At 44.4% G+C, this 21,326-nt stretch overlaps 2 protein-coding genes, 1 non-coding gene and 1 pseudogene across 4 annotated transcripts; 2 read left to right on the plus strand and 2 right to left on the minus strand.

The window, feature by feature from the left end:
* Positions 1 to 664: 664 nt before the first annotated feature.
* LOC120702875 lies at positions 665 to 6,357 on the minus strand (annotated as a pseudogene). Its single transcript, XR_005686567.1, has 6 exons — positions 5,144 to 6,357; positions 2,805 to 3,991; positions 2,607 to 2,757; positions 2,177 to 2,489; positions 1,602 to 2,008; positions 665 to 1,516 (listed from the first exon to the last, which is right to left on the minus strand). The product of XR_005686567.1 is annotated as a glutamate receptor 2.8-like (transcript).
* An 8,711-nt stretch (positions 6,358 to 15,068) lies between these two features.
* TRNAK-UUU lies at positions 15,069 to 15,141 on the minus strand. The gene has a single exon. It is a non-coding gene; the product is annotated as a tRNA-Lys (tRNA).
* A 727-nt stretch (positions 15,142 to 15,868) lies between these two features.
* On the plus strand, positions 15,869 to 19,260 carry LOC120702876 (DNA-dependent metalloprotease WSS1-like). Its single transcript, XM_039986841.1, has 4 exons — positions 15,869 to 16,226; positions 16,361 to 16,556; positions 17,387 to 17,896; positions 18,998 to 19,260. The coding sequence occupies exons 1-4, from the start codon at positions 16,069 to 16,071 to the stop codon at positions 19,133 to 19,135; spliced, it is 1,002 nt and encodes a 333-aa protein (XP_039842775.1). The 5' UTR covers positions 15,869 to 16,068; the 3' UTR covers positions 19,136 to 19,260.
* Positions 19,261 to 20,534: 1,274 nt separating this feature from the next.
* On the plus strand, positions 20,535 to 21,245 carry LOC120701829 (wiskott-Aldrich syndrome protein homolog 1-like). Its single transcript, XM_039985642.1, has 2 exons — positions 20,535 to 20,570; positions 20,619 to 21,245. Exons 1-2 carry the CDS (start codon positions 20,535 to 20,537, stop codon positions 21,243 to 21,245), a joined length of 663 nt encoding a protein of 220 aa, XP_039841576.1.
* The last annotated feature ends 81 nt before the right edge of the window (positions 21,246 to 21,326 follow it).

Below are 21,326 nucleotides of genomic sequence, written 5' to 3' on the forward strand. Positions count from 1 at the left end.
AGGCTTTATATAGCACCCCGACGGGGATTAGGGTTTCCCTTGACGTCTCTGGACCTGGGCCAGGCCCAATATTTTTTACGGGTCCATTATATTGGGCCTGGGCCCATTAATCGGTTTAGCAGGGGGAAAAACATTATTGGTGGGTTTGATCGAGTAGTTGCAGTGTCAACATTATTGGTGGGCCCAACACGGCAATTTTTCTAGCAATTTGGCTCATTGTTTTTTTTTTGAAAGAAATCTGGCTCATTGTTATCTTCTAGTAGCAGTTTCTTCACTCCAACAGGCACTCCATGTACTTACATTATTGTTCGCTTCAGTGTGTATCTGGATCCCTGGAGCAAATGAGGTTGGGCAAGATCGCGAGGTCATCAGAAACGTGATTCTAGAACAGTACCACTGGTGATGAAGAGTCCTTTGAAGCACTATAGGAGTGCTGAATCACAGAATAAGTGCCCGGACTGCCTTGATGTCAGGACACAGGATATCAGGACAAAGCAAAAGCAAAGGTGCAAGGAGCTTACAACTACAAAAGCAAATCTGCCATACTACTGATTGAGCACGGCTGATGGTTTTTGTACTTGTGTGATCACTGTGAAGTTTGACTCCCAAGCATCTGGAAAGCTAATGTGGCAGGAGTAGCAAAATTGAGGTTAGAGTGGCAAGATGACAAAATTGTTTCTTAATATAAAAAAGGAAGAATCATAGTTTTGTACAGCACTAATATATTGCAGCTGTTCATGTTGTTCCTCAATGACCATAAATCAAACTGTCCAATGATAACATCAACCAAACAACGGTTAACAATTCAACAAGAATAATTAAAAGAAAGACAAGATGGAGTTTCATCAGAGATGACAATTAACTGAAGGAACATAAACCAACGGCTACTATTGCTCTCTTACTCCTTACAGTACTAGAACGAAGAACCACTAGCTAATTAACCAGACCACATAAGCAGCATCACTAGGGTAGCATGTGCATACTGGAGCGACGACATTGTTCTATCTTATATTGAACTGGAGGACATATAGAACCTACAGAAAGCAACCTGACGATAACCGCTAATGCTCTAGCTGGTCGTCGTCTCAACCTCGAGTGATTCAACAGGCACAGAGGCGATGGCCAAGCGCAGTTGTTGATGACCGATGTCACCAATAGTCTCAGCCTGGAGTGACTCAGCAGGCACAGAGTTCGTGGCCATGTCATCCTGCAATGGTTGTGGTTCCGTGTCACCAACAGTTTCTCCATTAACATGGGAACGCCTCTGGTAGGCCCAAACAAGCCTAAACAAAGCTATGGCCAGAACAATTACTAGCACAAAGCTATTGATGATGAAGAGGCCTGCAAAACTTTTTAAGCTGAGACGCGCGTAATCAGTGCCACGACCACCATAATCGAGTGAAGGAGTTGCATCCCCGAACCATTTCTGTTGTATTGCAAACCCTTCGTGCCCCTCTCTCAAGTCCAAGATGGCCCTTGAAAGGTCAGGTACCAATGGAGAGCCTCTAGGGAAAACCTGCAGACATGTACAGAATGATATAAACGGTCACGCGAGCATGGAGATTGTATGGCGAACAGAAGGGTAGGTACAAGGAGCTTACAAAACCAAATCCAGCAGCACTATCGATGTGACCAACTATCTGGAACTCTGATCCATATTGCACGAGAAAAGTATTTAGATAGGGGATCTCATCAAAGATAGCTGATACCCCTCCATTGTTTGATCCTGCCCTCAATGCCTTTGCATATTCCTCTGGCGTGCTGAACACCTTTATCTTGCGCTCATCGAACTTGAGCTGCTTAAGCTTCGCAAGCACAAATGATCCATTCTGGTATCCGACATAATCACCATTGCGCAAGAGTTGACTCGGACCAGTCACTGAAGGTTGGAACCTCTTCGCAGTTAGCAATGACGACAAGCTTGCCGTATAACTCTGAACTAGAGTTAACACCACAAAGCACCAAATAACCACAAGAACTTTCGACGGAAGGCGCCTGATAATTTGATCTATCCAAAGCATAAATAAATGAGATAGTGTTACTGAAGTAACAAACCATACACTTAGAAAGTAAATAGTTTGGAGTACTATATACTATATAGTCATATAGATGCATGCAGTTTTGTACTTTTGATTAATGAGTGCTATGCAGAAGAAGGATGACCGTGACCACATACCATGAGAGAAGGTCAATGTGGAGAATATAAAGTAGAAAGCGGTGCTGAACTGTTTTAATCTTGACCCTTGGAATTCTTCATTTGTAGGATATTCACTCATCCATACAACTAGGCCGGTGAAAAAGATAAATATTGTAGTAGCAATCCAGAGATCATTTGTTAGTGGCTCTAAGAAGATCCACATGGACAGTTTATCATTGTTCTTGGCTAGTACAAGCATTGACACGCCAGACTCCGTGTATGGCATTGTGAAGTCCACATCTGTAGCTCGGTTAGCGATAATTGTCATGTCACCCACTGCTGCATCAAACTCCTGTCGCACACCAAGGAAAGCATACAAAATGAAGCAAGTAAATATGGAATGAACAGTTATTTCGTAACCAGTAACAACTAGAAAGGCGAAAGGTTAGATACTATCGAAAGGACTGACCTTGAGGTACACACTGGTTACCAGCTTGTCATAAGAATTTGCACAATCAAATGGAATGTAATTATAGCGAAGAGCATATGGGAGTTTCTTCACAGCAGCCTCAAAGACATCAATGCTGTAGCCACTGACACTTACTGTATTGGTGCCAGGACCCCGCACAGTGCGGGAAGCCTACGGCACTAGGTACGCCCTTTTTTAATAGTATCAACACTCATAAAAATGTTAAAGGCATGTCTTATAGGGACACCAATCCGGAGTATTTTTCCATTCACTGGTAAGTCCCAACCTTTGGGAACCATTTTTGAACCTCCTGGCCACTGGATTTCACCTGCGTCTATGCTAAAATTAGTTTGTCCATGGCTTGTGCTTGAGTTTAGAATCCTCGACAGTCCAGAAGCTGGGCTCCAAAACCCAATGCCCTTTGCTTGATCTCCAATCACATTGACAATCTCATAAACAGGAACTTGCATATGTCTATCCACAAGTGTGAATCTCCCAGCCAATCCATCAAAGTCTGTTTCCAAAATGGCACCGAGGACTTCTGGCCCAACAGGAGATGGTAGGAGAGTATCTATTAAGCTCCTGTTCATACCTTCTGGCATCTGAAAGCATTTATTTGAAAATCTGAATCTCTTTACCTTCTCAGTTGCAATTGCAACTGCCCATGCCACATCATACGCCCAGAATTGGTAGATGGTAGGTTTTGCAATCCTTATATTAGGGTGTTGATGGTATTTGGCTCCAATTCGTGCAATAAATCGACCCACGAAGTCTATGTTCCTCGCAGACTTTGCTACATATGGCCGGAAACCGACAACACCTTGCATGGTTTCAATGGTATGTTGGGGAAGTACATCAAGGCTGATGCCAACATTATCTGTAACAATCCAGACATACCCTTCAGTCATCATGCCAGCTGCTGAAGCTCGAGCAAAGAAACGGGAAGCACGAGCTGGCAACATATGGACAATGAAGACACGTGTCTGCATGGTCATGAGCTTATATAGTCCCAAATCAATGATACTGTTTGGTGAAGAAGCAGGAATGGCAGAACGGTAAATGACATGTGTCTCAACACTTTGAAGGGCATCAGTAATGGAAGGGAGGATGCCCACACCATAATCATTGTCCTCATAGACAATGACAACATTTTTCCAGCCATATGCTTTAACAAAGGCAGCAATTGAAGCTGCTTGGAAGGAGTCCTTGACACAAGCACGAACAAAGTATGGGACATGATACTGACTACTGAGTGTCCCTTGTTGCTGAGAAACTGATAACAGGAACCTTAGTCTTGTTTGCTAGATAAGTTATGAATTCAGCTTGTAAAATGTTCTGAGTACCGATGACAACGCTGATGTTTTCAATACAGATGAGATCCACAGCTGCAAGAAAAAAGAAAAAAAACTTAATTCGATAAATCTTTCATCAATATGGCACATTGAGACTAGAGTGCCGAAAACTAGCAAACTGGGAACTAAATACATGGTAAAATTCTGATGATGTCATTTGTCAAGTATTCTGAAAAATATATACAAATCAGCAGCAAGAGGTGTTCTCAGGAAGTTTTTGTTCTACTTAAACCATTTCATGCCTAACATCTAACAGTTTATGATACAGAGTAAAAATTGTTGCATCACTGAAGCAATACAAGAAGCATGTCAATCCTAACAAAAGATAATTCTTTCTAGTTTTGCAGTAACTCAAGGCACCACTAACTAACTAGTTCCATATTATTCATGACCCCCAGACCCCAGTAGCAGAACCCTCTATGTTCTTCTGTTCTTCTACTTTCCCCTTCCTCCTTTGGAGATGGGAGTCGAGTCTTCCCAGGCTGTGATCAACCGATGTATACTTCTTAGTGTAGCCAGGAAACTAGCCATCCAATCCAATTCCTTGGAAGAATACGACACGGCATTATCTAATGGAATCACTACTGATTTTTTCAGAAACTAATCATTTGGATCTACGGCTATCTGCAACCTGTCTCGGAAGTAAGCCATAGAATCTTACTTGGAGCTGGATGGGGCAGTCATTCGGCGGCGCAAATTGAAGGTTATAAGCAGCGAGGCTTGCGGATTCGAGATCAAATATTGAAGGCAAATTCCTCGGTGGAGGTGGAGGTGGGCTCTGTGTGATTCAGAAGAGAACTGCCGGCGGCCACTTGCTCACAGGTCACCTCGCTACATTTTTACGCTAACACCCTGGACTTTTACTAATGTAAATATTGATACTTCATTTCTTCAGTTTCAGCCCTGTAGTTTCCTGTTCTCATGTTTGTGCTCGAAAGGCATCAAAGATTTCTTTTTTACACAAGTAAAGACATCAAAAAATGACTCGGCTACAAACTATCTCTTTGTAAGCTATATATATATAGTTTGTTTCTAGCGAGAAAGGTATAACTTCGGTCTGGTATTTAAATTTAGATTTTTCAGTTTTTTCATTTTCAAAAGTTGGTACAGACGCAAATGACGCGTCATCACATGCAGAATCAAATATTTAAATATGATTGGGCAGGTTGCACTAAAAAATCTTACCACAGGACATAGAATGGTTCCTGTGACTTTTACATGGCTTTGGAAATCAGCTTGCCAAAATAAGCATAGGGTTTTGTTTTGGCTTCTTCTTCAGGATAGACTATCTACAAGAGAATTACTTAAGAGAAGGAACATGGCCCTCCCCTCGTATGATTGTGCTTGCTGCAACATAGTTGTGGAGGAATCTCTGGCACACTTGTTTATCCACTGCAATTTTGCACAAGCTTGCTGGTCCAAAATTGGTATTGCCGTTGGTTTTGATGAGCCTTTTGTCACACTTGAAACTTTAAAGATCCAGTTGGGAGTCCCCTTCTTCATGGATATTAATATTATTATTGCTATGAGTTGGTGCATTTGGATACAGACAGTGGCGGATCCAGAAAAAATACATAGGGGGGGGCTGAAGTATAAGAGCATGTCCAAGTTCATGGTATCCCATATAAGACCAACATTGAAGTTTATAAGATGGAATTATCTAAAATTCCAACTACTTCCTAATGGCAGGAGCAAAGAGCAGTTAGCAAAGATCACGATTGTTCACAGAAAAAACAGTTCCCCAGAAAAAAACAGTTCCCCAATATGCTACTTGAAGTTTTGAACCGGCAGGTTCATACCGATCACCATTCATGTCACATGATTGAATTATTCTCATGTGTAAGTCTTGCAAAGGGTAGAATAATAATCTATCATACCAGATCAAACAAGCTCAAGAAAATTACATGCTAAAATACCAGTATTCCGGCGATTCATGACAATGAACTGGAATTTGGGTTGGGCATTGCTGAAAAAAATATACCCTATTTGTCAGAGACATACTAAGGTATCTGACGCAAGCAGCAAATGCAAAGTGTTAAACTTTCATCTATAAGGCCCACAACATTTCAGTTATCACTAGAAATAACAGAGGACATCTAGACGTGGAAGACTGGAAACACATAGAAGTAGGGATACATGTCAATAGATCAATGCTAGGATATGCAAATGCTTGCACTTGCCGGGAATGAATTCTCCGTGACGGAGCTTTCGATTTTAACTCTCAAAGTAGCATGACTTGGTAATCATTAAAGTGCACCTTTGAACCCGCGCTCGGCCTGCCGTGCCACACTGCCGGCTGCTCCCTGCAGGCCTGCTGCCTGCCCCACGCTCCTGCGGCGGCACGGCGCTGCCCCCCGCGCGGCCGCGCCCGCGGGCCGGGGCCCGTCCGGCCGCCCAGTACTGCGGCCACCCCCTGCCCCGCTGGGGCCGAGCGGCCACCGAGCAGCCGAGCCCCGAGGCGATTCTTCGGCCGAGCAGCCGCTGGCCGCCGGGAGAGGGACGTGGGAGGAGAGGGCGAGAGGCGGCCGGCCGCCGGGAGCGGGAGGATAGGGCGAGAGAGAGGCGGAGAGACGAGAGAGACAGAGAGCCAGAGACCGAGAGGAGGATGGGGGTAGGAGGCCAGCTCGGTCGGCCCGCTCGGCTGTTGTTTGGGCCGGGAAAGAAAGTTGGGCTCAAGTGGCCAGGCGACCAGCCCAGTGGCGCCGGCCGCCGGACGGACTTCGGCCGTGTTTGGTTGCAGGCTGTAAAAATTTTGAAAAGGCATCTTTTTATATTTGAAGTACTAAACATAGATTAATCATAAAAATAATTACAGAACTCGTCTGTAAATCGCGAGACGAATCTAATGAGCCTAATTAATCTGTCATTAGAGATTATTTACTGTAGCATTACTGTAGCAATTTAGCATCTAATTACAGCCTAATTAGGTTCATTAGATTCGTCTCGCCATTTACAGACAGCAGTCACAATGCATTTTTTATTTCGTCTAGATTTAAGTCTCGATGCAGATGCCGGAAAAAAAATTTGGAATTTGGAATTTTGTAACTGAACACGGCCTTCGTCTTCAACCTCCAGACGCGTCGAGGCTCAGCCGCTCAGTCCCATGGCAGAAAATTTTAGGGGGCGCTAAGGGGGGCTTCAGGGGTTCTCCGGCGGTAGGGGGGCTCTAGCCCCGGCCGCCCCACCGCTAGATCCGCCACTGGATACAGAGGAATGATTTAAAAGAATATATCATGTGCAAACCAACCTCTCCATACAAACTGTGCAAACTTCAATCTGGACCGTTGGATCAACATCCAAAGGACATGAGGGGATTGGGTAATTTTACAATTAACCATCTGCCCTTGGATTGGGTAATCACAGTTTTGCAAATTCCCCCTCCCACCTCTGCGCTCCTCCCCTTGGATGTTGATCTAATGACCCAGATTGAAGTTTGCATGGTTTGCACGGAGAAATTGATTTGCATCTGATATGTTCCCATGATTTAATTTTTAAAGGCATCCAACCTTCACACGATGACTTCCTCCGAAACATCATCAAAGAATTTGCTCTAGTTATTCAAAGATCAAAAGTTAGATATAAACCCAATATGACTTCATGGCTAGAAGCCTTTGTGTAATCTTTCAGATTTTTTTTCATTTCCTCTTTTGTTTCTTAACTTTGCAGTTACATCTGTAACTTTTTTTTCTTATTTTAATATAACCAGTAGGGGATTATCTCTCCGGTTTCTTCAAAAAAGAAAATCTTACCAACTGAATTGTGTTCATACATATATATTCACTACCAGAACTTTACGGTGTTTCCCTTAAAAAAAACTTTACAATGTGAGATTGCTGAATACGTCACCTTAACATATATAGACATGAATCATTTACACATAGTGCATCTTTAAATGTACTAAAGTTGAGTGCTAAACTTTAGCACCTATTAGCAATTATAACATTACTAGAGTTTTTAAGTGTTTGTTACATTAGCACTCCCATTTGGATAGAACAGTGCCAAACTTTAGGGCATTAGCACTAGAATCAAAACACCCTAATATCTTCCATAATTGAGTCAATGATGAATAGCTAGGGCCCTGTTTAGTTTAGTTTGTGCTAATGAATAGTGCTACTTTGACCATTAATTATGAGTATTAATGAAATCTAATTATAAAATCACTTTCAGAATCATGTACTACTTCGTGAGACGAACCTAATGAGGCCTTTGACTGCACGATTAGAGGTCGGTTACTGTAGCATTACTGTAGTCAATCATGGATTAATTACCGTCATTAGATTTATCGCGAAAAGTTACACCCATCCGTGAAAATTTTTTGCAAATAAATTTTGTTTAATAATTAGTACTCCATACATGCAAGATTATCTCGTTGTGCTAGTCATGGTAGACGCAACCAAACAGGGCCGAGGTCCCAGCCCACACGCAGGGTTTCAAAAACCGGACGGGAACCGCCGGTTTCCGGATTTTTTTCCGTTTCCGGTCCGGTCCGGGATGGTAAACCGGGTCCGGTTTTTTATATTTTATGTTTCTAAATCCCAAATACAAAAGTCATTTTTTTTTGCTACTGTTCCGATTTCGAACAGTAGCACCGGTTTTTGAAACCCTGCCCACACGCCAGCGACGGCATGCACTACGTCTCGTCAAGCGAGTTTTGTCGCCACTAGACAGAGGTCATCATTGATAGTTCCGAATATTTCATTAAATAGTGAGAAATGCAAGACACACTTTTTAAATATATTTTATATTTTGATTGACTAACAATTGGAATTATACTTTATTATAATGTTTTCACTCTATGCGTTGGTTAATTCTGTAGCCACAAAATGATACTGTATAGTATATGTTCTGTGAGAAAGTAGTTGTCCAAAATCTGGTAGATCTAGGCTGCGACAAGGGTAACTGGGTAAGCTCCATGTGCATGCAGAGATGAACGATGACGGATACCTGCGGAGGCGGCGGTGACGACGTCGCGGTCCGAGTCCCTGACGTGGAGCTCCACCCGGGTGGTGAAGTTGGGGTGCGCGGCGTAAAAGTCCTCCAGCGCCATCTCCAGGCTGAGCAGGCTCTTCTTCCCCAGCGCGGTCGCCAGGTCCAGTATCACCCCGACGCGGACCGGCACCGTCGTCGCCGCCGCCTCGCCGGCAACAGCGGCGTGCGACGACGATGCGGCGGGCGACGCCGGCGCCGCGCCGACATGGAGCGCGCCACCGCCGGCGGCGGCGAGGAGAATCATAATCAGTGCGACCGCGGCGGCAGGGGGAGGAGGAGTGGCGGCGCGGTAGTAGGCAGACGGTGGTGGTGGTGGAGTGGTACCGCCACTGGCCAGGCTACGCCTACGCCTCGTCGTCGCCATCTGTGTGTCGTCCTTCCCGTGAGAGGCCGTGCGGTGAGCCGGCCGGTGACCGTGATCGTCACGAGAGGGGCCGGGCGACGGCTCTGCGAGAGCGGGGGCCTGTGATGACGGGACCCTCAGCTCCTTGGTCTTTGGAGGGGTGTCTACTGTATACACACGCTGAGGGCCGCCGGGCCGGGTACCTCAACATCAGGGATCGACATGCATTGTACGAGCTGGAGGACCGGCCGGCCGCCGGTCGGTCGTCGCTGGACGCACGCACGCACACGCCGCGTGTAGACTGCAGCGCGTGGTCGTCACTGCCAGCCGCGTCGTCAAGCCCTGTCCCTCCGGTCCCGTGCCTTGGCGACGCACGCGAGGCGAGGTACGGTGGTGAATGGTGATGAGGTCCCGCCGTCGTGCACCGGTGCACGGGTGCCGGCGTCGGTGCACGCCCGCTGCTGGGGCGCATGGTTAATACGCTGGAGCCAGGCCGCGGTGGACGACGACGACCTCGTCTCCACCCGTCGACACCACTACACCAGCTGGATCTTAGCCGGCCGGGTGAATGGATGATGCATGCTCGTCAGTGGTCAGCTGCATGCTTAGCATGCCCCTTGCAGGCGCCACTACTACTGAAGACGAACGGAATATCGGCCCTGTCACGTGTGATAAACCGGTAGAAAACTACAAATTATCCATTGAATGAAAAATGTAAAAAAAAATATCTGCCAGCGAGTTTTGCATGTATACTAGCAGTGTTCAGTAGCTGCGAGGGGCATCCTGTGAGGAACCGCTCAAATTATCTCGATTAAACTAGATTATCGTCCATTGATCAATCCCAGCTTAAACGAGATAATCCCGGTAGTCCCTAGTATGTGCCTTGAGCAACGCCCAGGATCAACCCGCATACCGTTTATTCACATCATAGCAACCATCACAAGGATACATATGAGAGCAAAATTTTAAACTTTTGATTACAAGTCTTAATCATCTTACAAAAATGCATGAAGTTAACTATAGCATAAGCAATTAAACACAAGAATTTTCAGCATCTAAAGGTTCCTTACAAACTAAGATGTATTCTAGGTCTAAGTGGATAACCTACCATGTTTTTCTTATGATTCAGAGTCTAAACGCAGCGGATATTTAGAGAGTATTAAGTAGCAATAATGATGTCCTTGCCCAAGACACCACTTGCATAAACTTTGAGCGAGTTCCACCGTCCATCCACTTTGCCGGCTCCGGCGGGATGAACGTGGCGGTCACTTCTTAGGAGAGAACCTGCAAAACAAGTTAACGGCAACACCGTAAGTACATTTCGTACTTGCAGGACTTATCCACAATACTATACATTTGGTGGATGCAAGAAGCTAGTCAAGTTTTAACATTGGTATATAAAAATGCGAGCATAGTTGTCAAGTGAATAAGCAAAAGACATGGCATCTAATATTTCTATATCAAGCACCAATACAATTGTATAAGTAAAGTGATCATGTAATTATGAGCTCAATCTTCCATAAGCCCTTCACGAAACTCTACGTTAAAGTCAAAGTACAAGAGCGTGCTCAATGTCCGAGAGCGCGGCTATTGCAATAGATTATAAACCCTGTAGGGGTGTACAACTTTTCCCACACGATACGAGACCATAGGCCATACGACCCATCGATCCGTAAGCAATGATTCACGTGTCAACCGTTCGCATACCCATCCCCAACGCTGAGACGAACGGCCGGGATGGACAGGTGCAACGGAACCGCCGACTACACCCCATCACAAACCGCGCCAAATCCGTTCAGTGAAGGGTGCGCGTATGGTACTTAGCTTACCATCCCATTATAAAGCATGTGGCTTGTACGGAAAAGTGCTCAAGTATCAAAGCGATGACGCATCGGTCCTTAATCAACTCAAGCAAGTCTAAACCATTTGGATTCCACTTCCAACATGGCCTACCACACTTGCTCAAGTCTCGATCCATCATTTATATCTTGCTCATGTTTTAATCTTTCTCATCTACTCAAGTATATTTAAGCAAACACCCTATAGCTCGCGAGTGATGGTGACCTTGCCATCTCTCGACTTCTACCGTAAGCTAAGCATGGCTAATCAAATTAATTCGAGAAGTCTAAGCATACATACTTTACCTAGTATAAGTTGTTCTAGAGCTATAAGGGAAACATGCCGAGCGGGTTCTACACAAATCACATGACTAGATAGGGTTAAGCCCATGCACAAGCAATACTTTATAATAGCAAATTAAGGATTCAAAAGTAAGGTTTGAGATACATAGGTGCCTACCTTGGTACTCTGCAACCGCGACACTCCGGAACGTCATCCTCTAAGAAAGTAGAAAATGCATGAATTAGAAAGAATGCCAATGCATATGCTTATGATGAATTAGAAAAGATGTCATGAATGCATATGCTTATGAGATGCAATGATTTATGAGAGGTAAAAGCTAACATGATTCAAGGTCATAAAGGAATCAATTCAAAGAGGTAAATAAGGCCACACAAACATTACATAGGGTGGAGATACAAAATAATTACTCACACATTTGCACACACACTTTACAAGACAAGTTGTAACATGACGATACTATAAAACTAGTTATGGTATTACTAGTCATCATATAAATTAACAATAAGTAACTCATTTCAACGTCAAGCATCAACCATAGGAGTAGTTAATGATTGCTATCAACATGGAGTGCAAGAGACTAGAGTATGCTCATACAAGTTAGGAATATTGTTATAGCTAAATTTAGACAATTCAAGAATTAATGGGTAACTCTAGCAACATCACATTTTAGTTAAGACAAGATCATCATTATAAAGAAGGGAAGCTAACAAATCATGTTCTATTTAATTAAGGTGACATCATTACTATAAGTTATTTCATGGAGGTTACTAACCATAAAAGCATATCATATTTATTTTTAGTTATCGGAGAACGGTTGATAGCTCACATGAGCACAAGTGATTCACTATGCATTTTGCAAGTAGATTAATCCTAGAACAACATATTCAAATTTGTATCCTCCTACAAATATCTAATGAAAGCTAGTATTTACAACAACATATCATGGCCATAGGTAATTAACAAGAGTGGTCTATGATTTTAGAAAGAGCATCATAAACTAATTAACCATGCATTCAACTAGGGAACAAGCTCTTCATTAATAAATTAGAAACTACAAGAGTATATAACTATTTCATAGGTGTTATTAATTTTAGACAGTAGATAAAGGTTGAGTAAAGTAAACAAAACTGGATTTACAATTTTAGAGGTACATATGTATTTATTGTGCATCATAATATTTAACTAGTGTTAAGCAAACATAGATTAAACTGTACCAATCTATAAGCAATTCATGCAAAACAACATGTCTAATGGATAGTACACATCATAAGGAAGCTAGCAAAATTGGTTTTAAAATTTTTGGACTAGCATAGAATTAATTATGCAATTTATATGATAAATATATATTAAATAAACTGAGAAAATAATATAATTACTTTGGGTGTAAACATATTTTTAACAGGTAGAGAAGATCAAGACAAAACCAACAAAATTTGTTTCACATCAATCGGAGCTATATTCAATTTTATACAAATTATGCAAGATGATGCATGCTTATGCACTTGAACAAACAAGTCTGCTATTGTGCTGCTACAGTACCCGCAGACAGTCCGGTCCGGAGGGGCGGACCGTCCGCCATACAAACTCGAGATGAGTTCCAGAAATGCATCGGTTCTGTGTAAGATTTGGAAGTGAACGGCGGACCATCCAGGGGTGGATGGCGGATTGTCCGCCGTAGAAAATTCTGGAGACATGTTTTTTGTGCAGAGGCTCGGTCTTGAGGCCACGACTCGCGGACTGTCCGACCATAGGTCGCGGACCGTTCGCTTGTCGGCCGAGGCTCACCGGCGAGGTCGCCGGCGGAGGCTCCGGCAACGGTTTCGAGTGCGGTTTGTTCCTATGAGTTCCTAAGGACATGGAGGACTTGTTTTGGCTAGTAGATTTGACATGCATGGGGTCTACGAAGCTCTAGGTCATCAATGGTAAAAAGTGTTGAAAGGCCATGGATGGGCTAGAGAGCTTGAACGAGGGCACAGGAGGAAGTGAAACGGCGAGGGGAGCTCACCGGCGATGAGTAGGTCACGAGCATGGAGCCACTTGTTGGAGTAGAGCGACGTTGGTGTAGATCGATTCGAGTTTCTCCTTGAGAGCTTGGGGAAGATGAAGGAGAGCTTGGGGATGGCCTTCTCTTGGGTCTCCGGCGAGGAAGAGATGGTCGTGGTGGTGGAGAAGCTCGTCGACGTCGTCCTTGACTCGTCCTCCGTCGAACTCCGGTGAGGGGGTGGCGGATTGGGTGTGGGGAAGTGTTTCTTCCTCCATGGCTTGGTGGGAAAGAGAATAAGAGGAGGGGAAGAGCTGGCTGTGAAAAAATTAAATTGTATATCTCTATAAAAGTATACTACATGATTAATATAATGATATTTATATAAATGTTATTTTATATAAATTTAGTCAAATTACAGAACAAACCCAATCCGGTAGGAGCCTCGCAGGGCAGTGTGCATGTATGGGATCAGAGGGGAAATCTTCGAGATCGGTAAGACGAAGTGATACTGGACGCAGAGCGAGTACGCGGGAAAATCTAAATGTACTTACTCCCTCCGTACTTAATAACTGTCGTTCTCGCTTCTCGAGAAATAACTTTGATTATTTTTATATAAAAAATATTAATATTTATGGTATATAATTGATATTATTAAATAAATCTTTTAATTTAATTTTTAATAAATTTATTTGAAGATATAAATATTGTACATATTTTCTATAAATCGAGTCAAACTTGTGGCATGTACACCCAAAACGACAAATAATAAGAGACAGAGGGAGTATATAAAAAAAATAATGTGGGCTACGGGGAGGTATTAAATACTCCACCTGAACAAATATGAGGAATCAGAATTTAAACCCTGGTCTGCTAGTTCTTTCCCAAAGACACTAGCTAGCTACACTAAGGCAAACTTCTCTAGAGGGAGTATATTCTAGGATAGAGGAGTACACCTTTTGGTTATAGAAAAGTTCGAACTAAAATATTGATGAATAAAATAGGCGATAATAATCTGTACTTGCACGTAAAATTTGAAGCAGAGTGAAATTCGTCCAAGAAGAAACAAAAATAAATCACACTCGAGTATATAGGCTACCGGCTTCGTTCTTGTCTCTCTCTCTCTCTCTGCACAAGGTTACGTTGGAGATCAATTTTCAAAAAAGCTAGATGAGTAAATGACTGAATGTTGTATGCACATTTTGAAGATATATGGTGACGCGAAAAGCAGGCCCGGGCATGAGCATGCCGCATGAGGCTTGCAAAGAGCCCTTGCAGATGGTCGGTCAATTTATATGGCTGCGCCATATGCGTCTCTACACTTTTTCTTTCCTGGTTGTTTTTATCAGTACTAACAGAAAAGATCTTTCGGTAAAGAGCATGTGGACACAGTAGCAAGCCCAAGGGCATCGAATCAACATAACTACACATGAATATATACTACACGCTTCAAACATAACCTTTTACTAGCACCATCAATACCGGGGCTGCATATCTGGAAAGCAATTTTGCTACAAGTAATATAAGTTCACCATTCTATCGACATTAGTGGATATATACTTTGAAAAAGAAAGAAGAGATGAAAAAATTCTACTCATAATTTGACAGCAAGGGATGGAAAACATTTTGTAAAATCAAAGGGAACAGATTATATGCGCCGTCCGTGGGATTCGAACCCACGACCACACGGTTAAAAGCCGTGCGCTCTACCGACTGAGCTAGGACGGCAAGCTATGTTATGAACAACAAAGATCTCTATAAAACAGTTTAACCAGCTGGACCACTTCACCCTTGCCACCCGTGGCGCAAGCTATGTTAATACTCTGCATTGAAGTTCTCCGATTTTCCCCCGGCTTCTGAATAAGCGAATCTCCTGCTGCTTGTCAAATCAGCATGTTTGGTGAACGCCCCAATACCAATAACTGACAATGCAAAAAAAATGCAAAATGTTGCAATCTGATTATCTGAACAATGGAAAGGGCCACATCCGACCTCTTGTGCTTATTGGGGAACGCTGCCTTTTTGAGTTTTTGTAGCCTTTCATGTGGGACCTGAAAGGTTCACAATGCTCTGCAACTAAAACATATTCTTACCAGTTACCACTATAAAAAAAAAATTCTTACCTTGCTGCTCTATGATGAAAAAAAAAACTATTCTTTTCGATCTAAATATATCGAATCATTTAGGACATTGTCGTGTCGTATTTTGGCTAACATTTGTAATGAATATATATTATATTTTTCAAATGAAAATTAATTAACATTACAAAAACACTTCTCATGATGAATCTGAAAACATTCCTTTCAAAAAAAAAGGTGAATCTGAAAACATCTTTAACTTTTTTCATCCTATACATATTTTTTTATTGACCCGACGCTCCCAATCGTCATTTTGCCGTGACAAATTCACAAAACCGAGGTCCAAAGCAATGCTTTCTCTTTCACCACTTCAAAACTCGTCCCCAAATTCCGTCGAGCCCAAGCGCACTCGAACGTCGAACCTGAATCTCCCCCGCCTCCTCATCACGCGGGGCCTCTTGGCTCTTGCGGCTCCTGCACAAACGCCGCCGCGCGCCCACGCCTCCCGCTCGCTCGCCTTTCCGCCCCCCATCAATTTCAAACCGCGCCCCGTCGGCGTGAATCATCGGCGGCGGAGATGGAGGTGGGCGACCTGCACAAGGTCTGGGAAGTCCGGGAACTCAAGAGAAAGCCCGACGCGGCCGCCGCCCGCGCGCTCCTCGACCGCATCGCCAAGCAGGTCCAGCCCATCATGCGCCGCCGCAAGTGGCGCGTCAAGGTCCTCTCCGAGTTCTCGTAAGCGCCCCCACTCGCCCACGAACCCTAACCCTAGCCTCATCCCCCCCCCCCCCCCGGGTTTCAATAACTCCCCCCGGATTGATTGATCGATTGATGGACCCCGCGTATGTATGTGTGTCTGGTTTGGTCAGGCCACGGAGCCCCAGGCTGCTGGGACTCAACGTCGGCAAGGGCATCGAGGTCAAGCTGCGGCTGCGGCGCGACGGCCGCGACCTCGACTTCATCCCCTACGAGGAGGTGCTCGACACCATGCTCCACGAACTCTGCCACAACGAGCGCGGGCCCCACGACGCGCAGTTATACAAGCTCTGGGACGAACTCCGCAAGGTGCGTGGCTTGCTGTGCATTTTGATGTTTAGGCAGGGAGTGCTGTGTACAAGCGGAGGGATTACTTTGGCTTATTCTACTCCACGACAATGTCGCTCCTGACTGAATGATCTGTAGTTGCGTATATGTTAAAAAAAAATTTCTCAATGTTATACTTGTAATGATGCTGTAGTTAGTTAGGTAATTAAAGTGAGTTTGAGTTTTGTAACATCCATCGTAGAGTGAACTTTGCTTGGATGTCTTAATGTCTTGCTATGATCACCAAAAGTTAAAATGGATGGAACCTGTTTTGTTCTGTACATATCCAGACATAATTTGATGGGAACATCATGGTTTATAAGTGAATATGATTATTATGTCACACGCATCATGGATGGAGAACTTTGTTATTTACTTTGTACCGTCTTATATACACTAAAGTGGAGAATCTCCGGACTTGGTGGTGGTGGTTGTGTGTGTGTGTGGGGGGGGGGGGGGTAGATTGACAGATTGTCGCCTTTTTTGCCAAACAACAGTGCAAAAGGGTAGGAATGTACTTTTAACTGTGTGAAAATCCCTTGCAAAAAAGAAAACCAAGTCCTGTTATTTTCCAGAATGCATTCCACTAAACTCATGTTTAATCAAGCTTCTATTTGGTGGGATTTGTAGGCTTTTAACTTTTTTTATTGTATTTTCGTGAATCCCATGTCATATCTGACAAGCACACCTAATATAGCCATCTGTAATTTTCTGTGTAAATCTTGTGGGGTTGAATGCAGTTTCAATTTTCTTCATATGGTGCCTTATTATTAACAGTGAGGCTTTCTTCTATTGCTTATGAAAAATGATAGGAATGTGAAGAACTTGTTTCAAAGGGTATCACTGGAACAGGACAAGGGTTTGATGGTACAGGAAGGCGACTGGGTGGATTCACAGTACATCCGCCACCGCCATCTCTTCGACAAGCTACAGCAGCTGCTGCACAGAAGCGGGCAAGGAATGGAGCCCTATTGCCATCCGGACCAACAAAGTTGGGTGGAAACAATTACATCATGAGTGTGCTTAGTCCAGTACAAGCTGCTGCAATGGCAGCTGAAAGGAGAATGCATGATGATTTGTGGTGTGGATCCCATAATCAATCTGGTATTGATGATTCGGATGACATTGTTATTCTTGAAGAACCACCTAACTTGACAGCAAGGGATGGAAAAAAGGGTAGCTGTTCCAACAATATTTCAGAGTGCAGCACTTCGTCTGGAATTCACACCGCAACACGAGATGCTTCTTCATCTTTTAGGACAACAAGTGATGCAGGTGATGATTCAAAGTGGGAATGTGGTGCTTGCACTCTTCTAAATCAGGCAAGATTTCTATTCCACTTTGTTTTGTAATACTGTTCATAGCAGTGCCTACTAACCTATAAAACTGTGAATCTCTGCATGTATTGCGGCACCATCTTTTACTATACAGTATACACAGAGATTATATAGCAGAAATCTCTTATATGTCATATCAGGAGTTTCCCACTGGGTCTTTTTTCATTCTGATCATTATAAGTTTTATCTTTATAATTCACCCATATCTGTACCACTGAACCAATTTAACACCATAACCCTTAGCTGTTTAGATTACACAAGGGATATTCACACTCCAGATGCATATTTAATGTGGAGGTTGTGTTACTGAGCCAAGCTATGTAGGCATGGATGTCAGCCCAACATGTAATTTTTGGCGCCTTTCTTATTATTACTGCAAAGATACAGAGTTCCTCCTAGGTTTTCTTTTTTATTTCTTGAGCTTATAATAATTTGCTAATCACACCATAGTAATCAAACTTAATGGGTATATTGAAGTGTCAAAATGGCTAGCAATTCAAGTAGTTTCTTCACTCATAGCAAATTAACATGTAAAGTATTCATGCCTAGTATAGTAGTGTTGAACCTCATGGTAACTGTCAAGGGCGTCCTGGCAATGGTTATCCTCCCTATCCCTCAAATGAACTAAGGTTCATAGCAGTAACTATATGCCTCTTTAGTCTCGTGATTTCTGCTGCTTGTGATACCTGGAGACATTTTCTACCTGCAGGTTTGACTTAAAAGTTTAAAGCCAGTAGACTAGTGTATTAGTCATTGCCTAGATGTAGTCTGACTGTAGAAGCCAAATTTAAACTTAAACTACCACAAAAAGCACCAATAAAGTTTCATTCTTCCGAAGTGTTCAAAGTTTCTTTTCTTCCCTGCAAAACATTATCATGCAGTCCCCTTTGCATGCTTAACTTTCTTTTCGTTCTTTTTGGGCATTTCCTGGTTTGCTGTTACATCTAGTCTTCACTCCTTAGACATTCTTTGTACTTGCTGTTACATCTAGTCTTTACTCCTTCCACATTCTTTGCACCACACATTCTAATTCTAGCTATTAATATGTTTTTCTCGAACACATTACTGAATTATTAACTTCTGCAGCCTTTGGCGCCAATATGTGAAGTTTGTGGTACGGCAAAACCTAAAATTGCAAAGGCAAAGTACGCAACTTGGTCTTGTAAATTTTGTACTCTAGAGAACAGCACTAAGCTTGACAAATGTTCGGCGTGCGATCAATGAAGACACTCATATGGGCCACCTGTAGCCACCTATGAACATTGAAAGCTACGATTGTACAAGTACTGTGCCAGACTGCCAGGTCTTTAACAATCTTGCAATCTTCTCTATGTGTACTGTTTCCTTTTGATTCATTGTTCTTACAGGATGAAACTTCAGAGCAGGCATCTGCTGCATTGTCGATTTAAGTTGACTCGTCACCAACAGCTCTCGCTCCATTACCACTCGAGTCATATCAGGTTTCAAGTTGCTGGGGAAATCTGATACCTGTTAAACTGGCCATCTTCTGTTGCCGTTGCTTGTAGCATTTAGCAATGAGTGGATCTGTAAAAGGAGACAATCTTCATGCCTGTTAACGTTAGCCCCAAGCCAGGGGCATAGTGCGTATGAACCTGCGTGCCCGTCCATGTTTCTCGTTGGCAGGTATGACGAGTTGGACGCGGTATGACGAGTTGGTCCTGCTGTCTGTTCTTATGTCGTCTACTCGTGTTGCCGTGTGAGTTGAGTGGGTGAGGAACTTAGTAAATTATTAACGTAAGGGTTAACACAAGTTACCCCCAATGGTCTAAAAAAAACAATTGACCTGCTCCTCAGATCTAACCCAGGAAATCCAGGCCCAAAGCTATTCATACTTGCATAGGCTCATCCATGATGTCACCTTAACGGCTTGATGTCATCACTGAAGTAACCCAGTACACTGAATTTGGATTATCCCCGTTGAATTTCTGCAATTAGGGTCACGAGCGTCGCAGTTTCGCCAGTGATGACCGCCCTTACATGGTCAGGGTCGTGTTCCTATAGCACTTCTGAAGCAGATGAAGACATCCCATTATTCCCGTGTTAGAAACTGGAAAGCGAGGTCGACCGGTTCTTCAGTCCATCAACCCTTGCCGTTTGTCTGAACAACTGCGTGCACAGGCCGCACAATTCTTTACCGCACGTGGTGGGAAAGAGCTCGCGATGATGTTTATAGCTTCCTTTTGCTAGGGTTGTGTGCTTTATAATCATTGATCACAGGAAGGCTACCGAAGATTTCGTTCATTGACACGTCGCGCGTCTTCCACCGCATTTTCCTTTGTTCGGCACTAGCCCATGACTCGAACTCGGAGCACGTGCTGTGAATGAGCATGATGGTGTATCTGATATGTCACGCTTCAACCTGCTAGTGGTTTGGCATCCCAAACCATTATTGAACCGAACCATTTCATAATATATATTATAACACTCCAAACCACCCCACTCCACTATCTTCCAAAATTAAATTAAATCAAACTGCATACAACATCTCAACCAAATTAGACTAGCCCACCTCCGACCCCACCGTTTCAACCCACCTCCAAACCCACCGTTTCAACCCAACTCAACCAAGCTTGAGGATGTTCAGTGCCGGACCTTGCCGAGGATGGCCATTTCCGCCGCTTCACGAGCAGCAAACAGTGTAATAATACCAACAATGATTATCTGAATGATCTGTTCTATCTAGCAGGCAGCTGAGCAGCAAGCATCGCAGCGCAGCAGTAGAGCAGCCACCAGCGAAGCGCAGCAAAGCAGAGCAGCCACCAGCTATTGGCGGAGGAAAGGCAGGCAAGCAACTCGCGGGCCCGTATCAAGCCGACCACGCCGGCCACATCGAGGGGCGGGGCGCCTCCGGCCCCCTCCGCGCGGGCTCGGGCGGGTCGCCGCTGCCCACGTCGAGCACAGGCCGATCGTGCCGGCCCCTCGCGCGACCTCGGGCAGGTGCCCGCCAGCCAACGCGAGCGCGGGCGCGCGGCCGCGAGGCGGGACACCGCCGGCCCCCTCCGGCGCGGATCTGCGCCCCGCCGCCGCCGCCACAATCGCAGCTTTCCCCAGCCGCTTCTTGTCCTCTTCCTTGCCGGCGCTGGTCCTGCCGCCTCCGCCCCTGCCCGAGAGGAATCCGTTCGCCGCGCTCCTCTCCTCTGACCCTCCGCCGCCGGAGCCTCTCCGCCTGGTGCTCGCCGCGGGCGACGTCCGCTCTGCGCTCCGCGGCCTCCCGGGCCTCGCGCGCCAGCTCAGCTCTTCCGGTGGCGGAGGCCACCCCGCGAGTCTTCCAGCGCACCGCCCACGAACGGATAAGGGCGACAGGGACGGATGATGGGGATCCACGAGCCAAACCAAATTGATCCATCTAAATTGGCAGTCCAAACCGAACCAACCCACTAGCTATCGCATCCGG

The sequence above is a fragment of the Panicum virgatum genome, chromosome 4K (genome assembly GCF_016808335.1).
Source record: "Panicum virgatum strain AP13 chromosome 4K, P.virgatum_v5, whole genome shotgun sequence".
Lineage (NCBI taxonomy): Eukaryota > Viridiplantae > Streptophyta > Magnoliopsida > Poales > Poaceae > Panicum > Panicum virgatum.

Coding starts and splice junctions, on each gene's coding strand:
- LOC120702876 (XM_039986841.1), top strand. CDS start 16,069: ATGGAGGTGGGCGACCTGCACAAGGTCTGGGAAGTCCGGGAACTCAAG. Junction 16,227..16,360: donor AAGGTCCTCTCCGAGTTCTC/GTAAGCGCCCCC, acceptor TGGTTTGGTCAG/GCCACGGAGCCCCAGGCTGC. Junction 17,897..18,997: donor CTTGCACTCTTCTAAATCAG/GCAAGATTTCTA, acceptor TAACTTCTGCAG/CCTTTGGCGCCAATATGTGA.
- LOC120701829 (XM_039985642.1), top strand. CDS start 20,535: ATGGCCATTTCCGCCGCTTCACGAGCAGCAAACAGT. Junction 20,571..20,618: donor CTTCACGAGCAGCAAACAGT/GTAATAATACCA, acceptor TCTATCTAGCAG/GCAGCTGAGCAGCAAGCATC.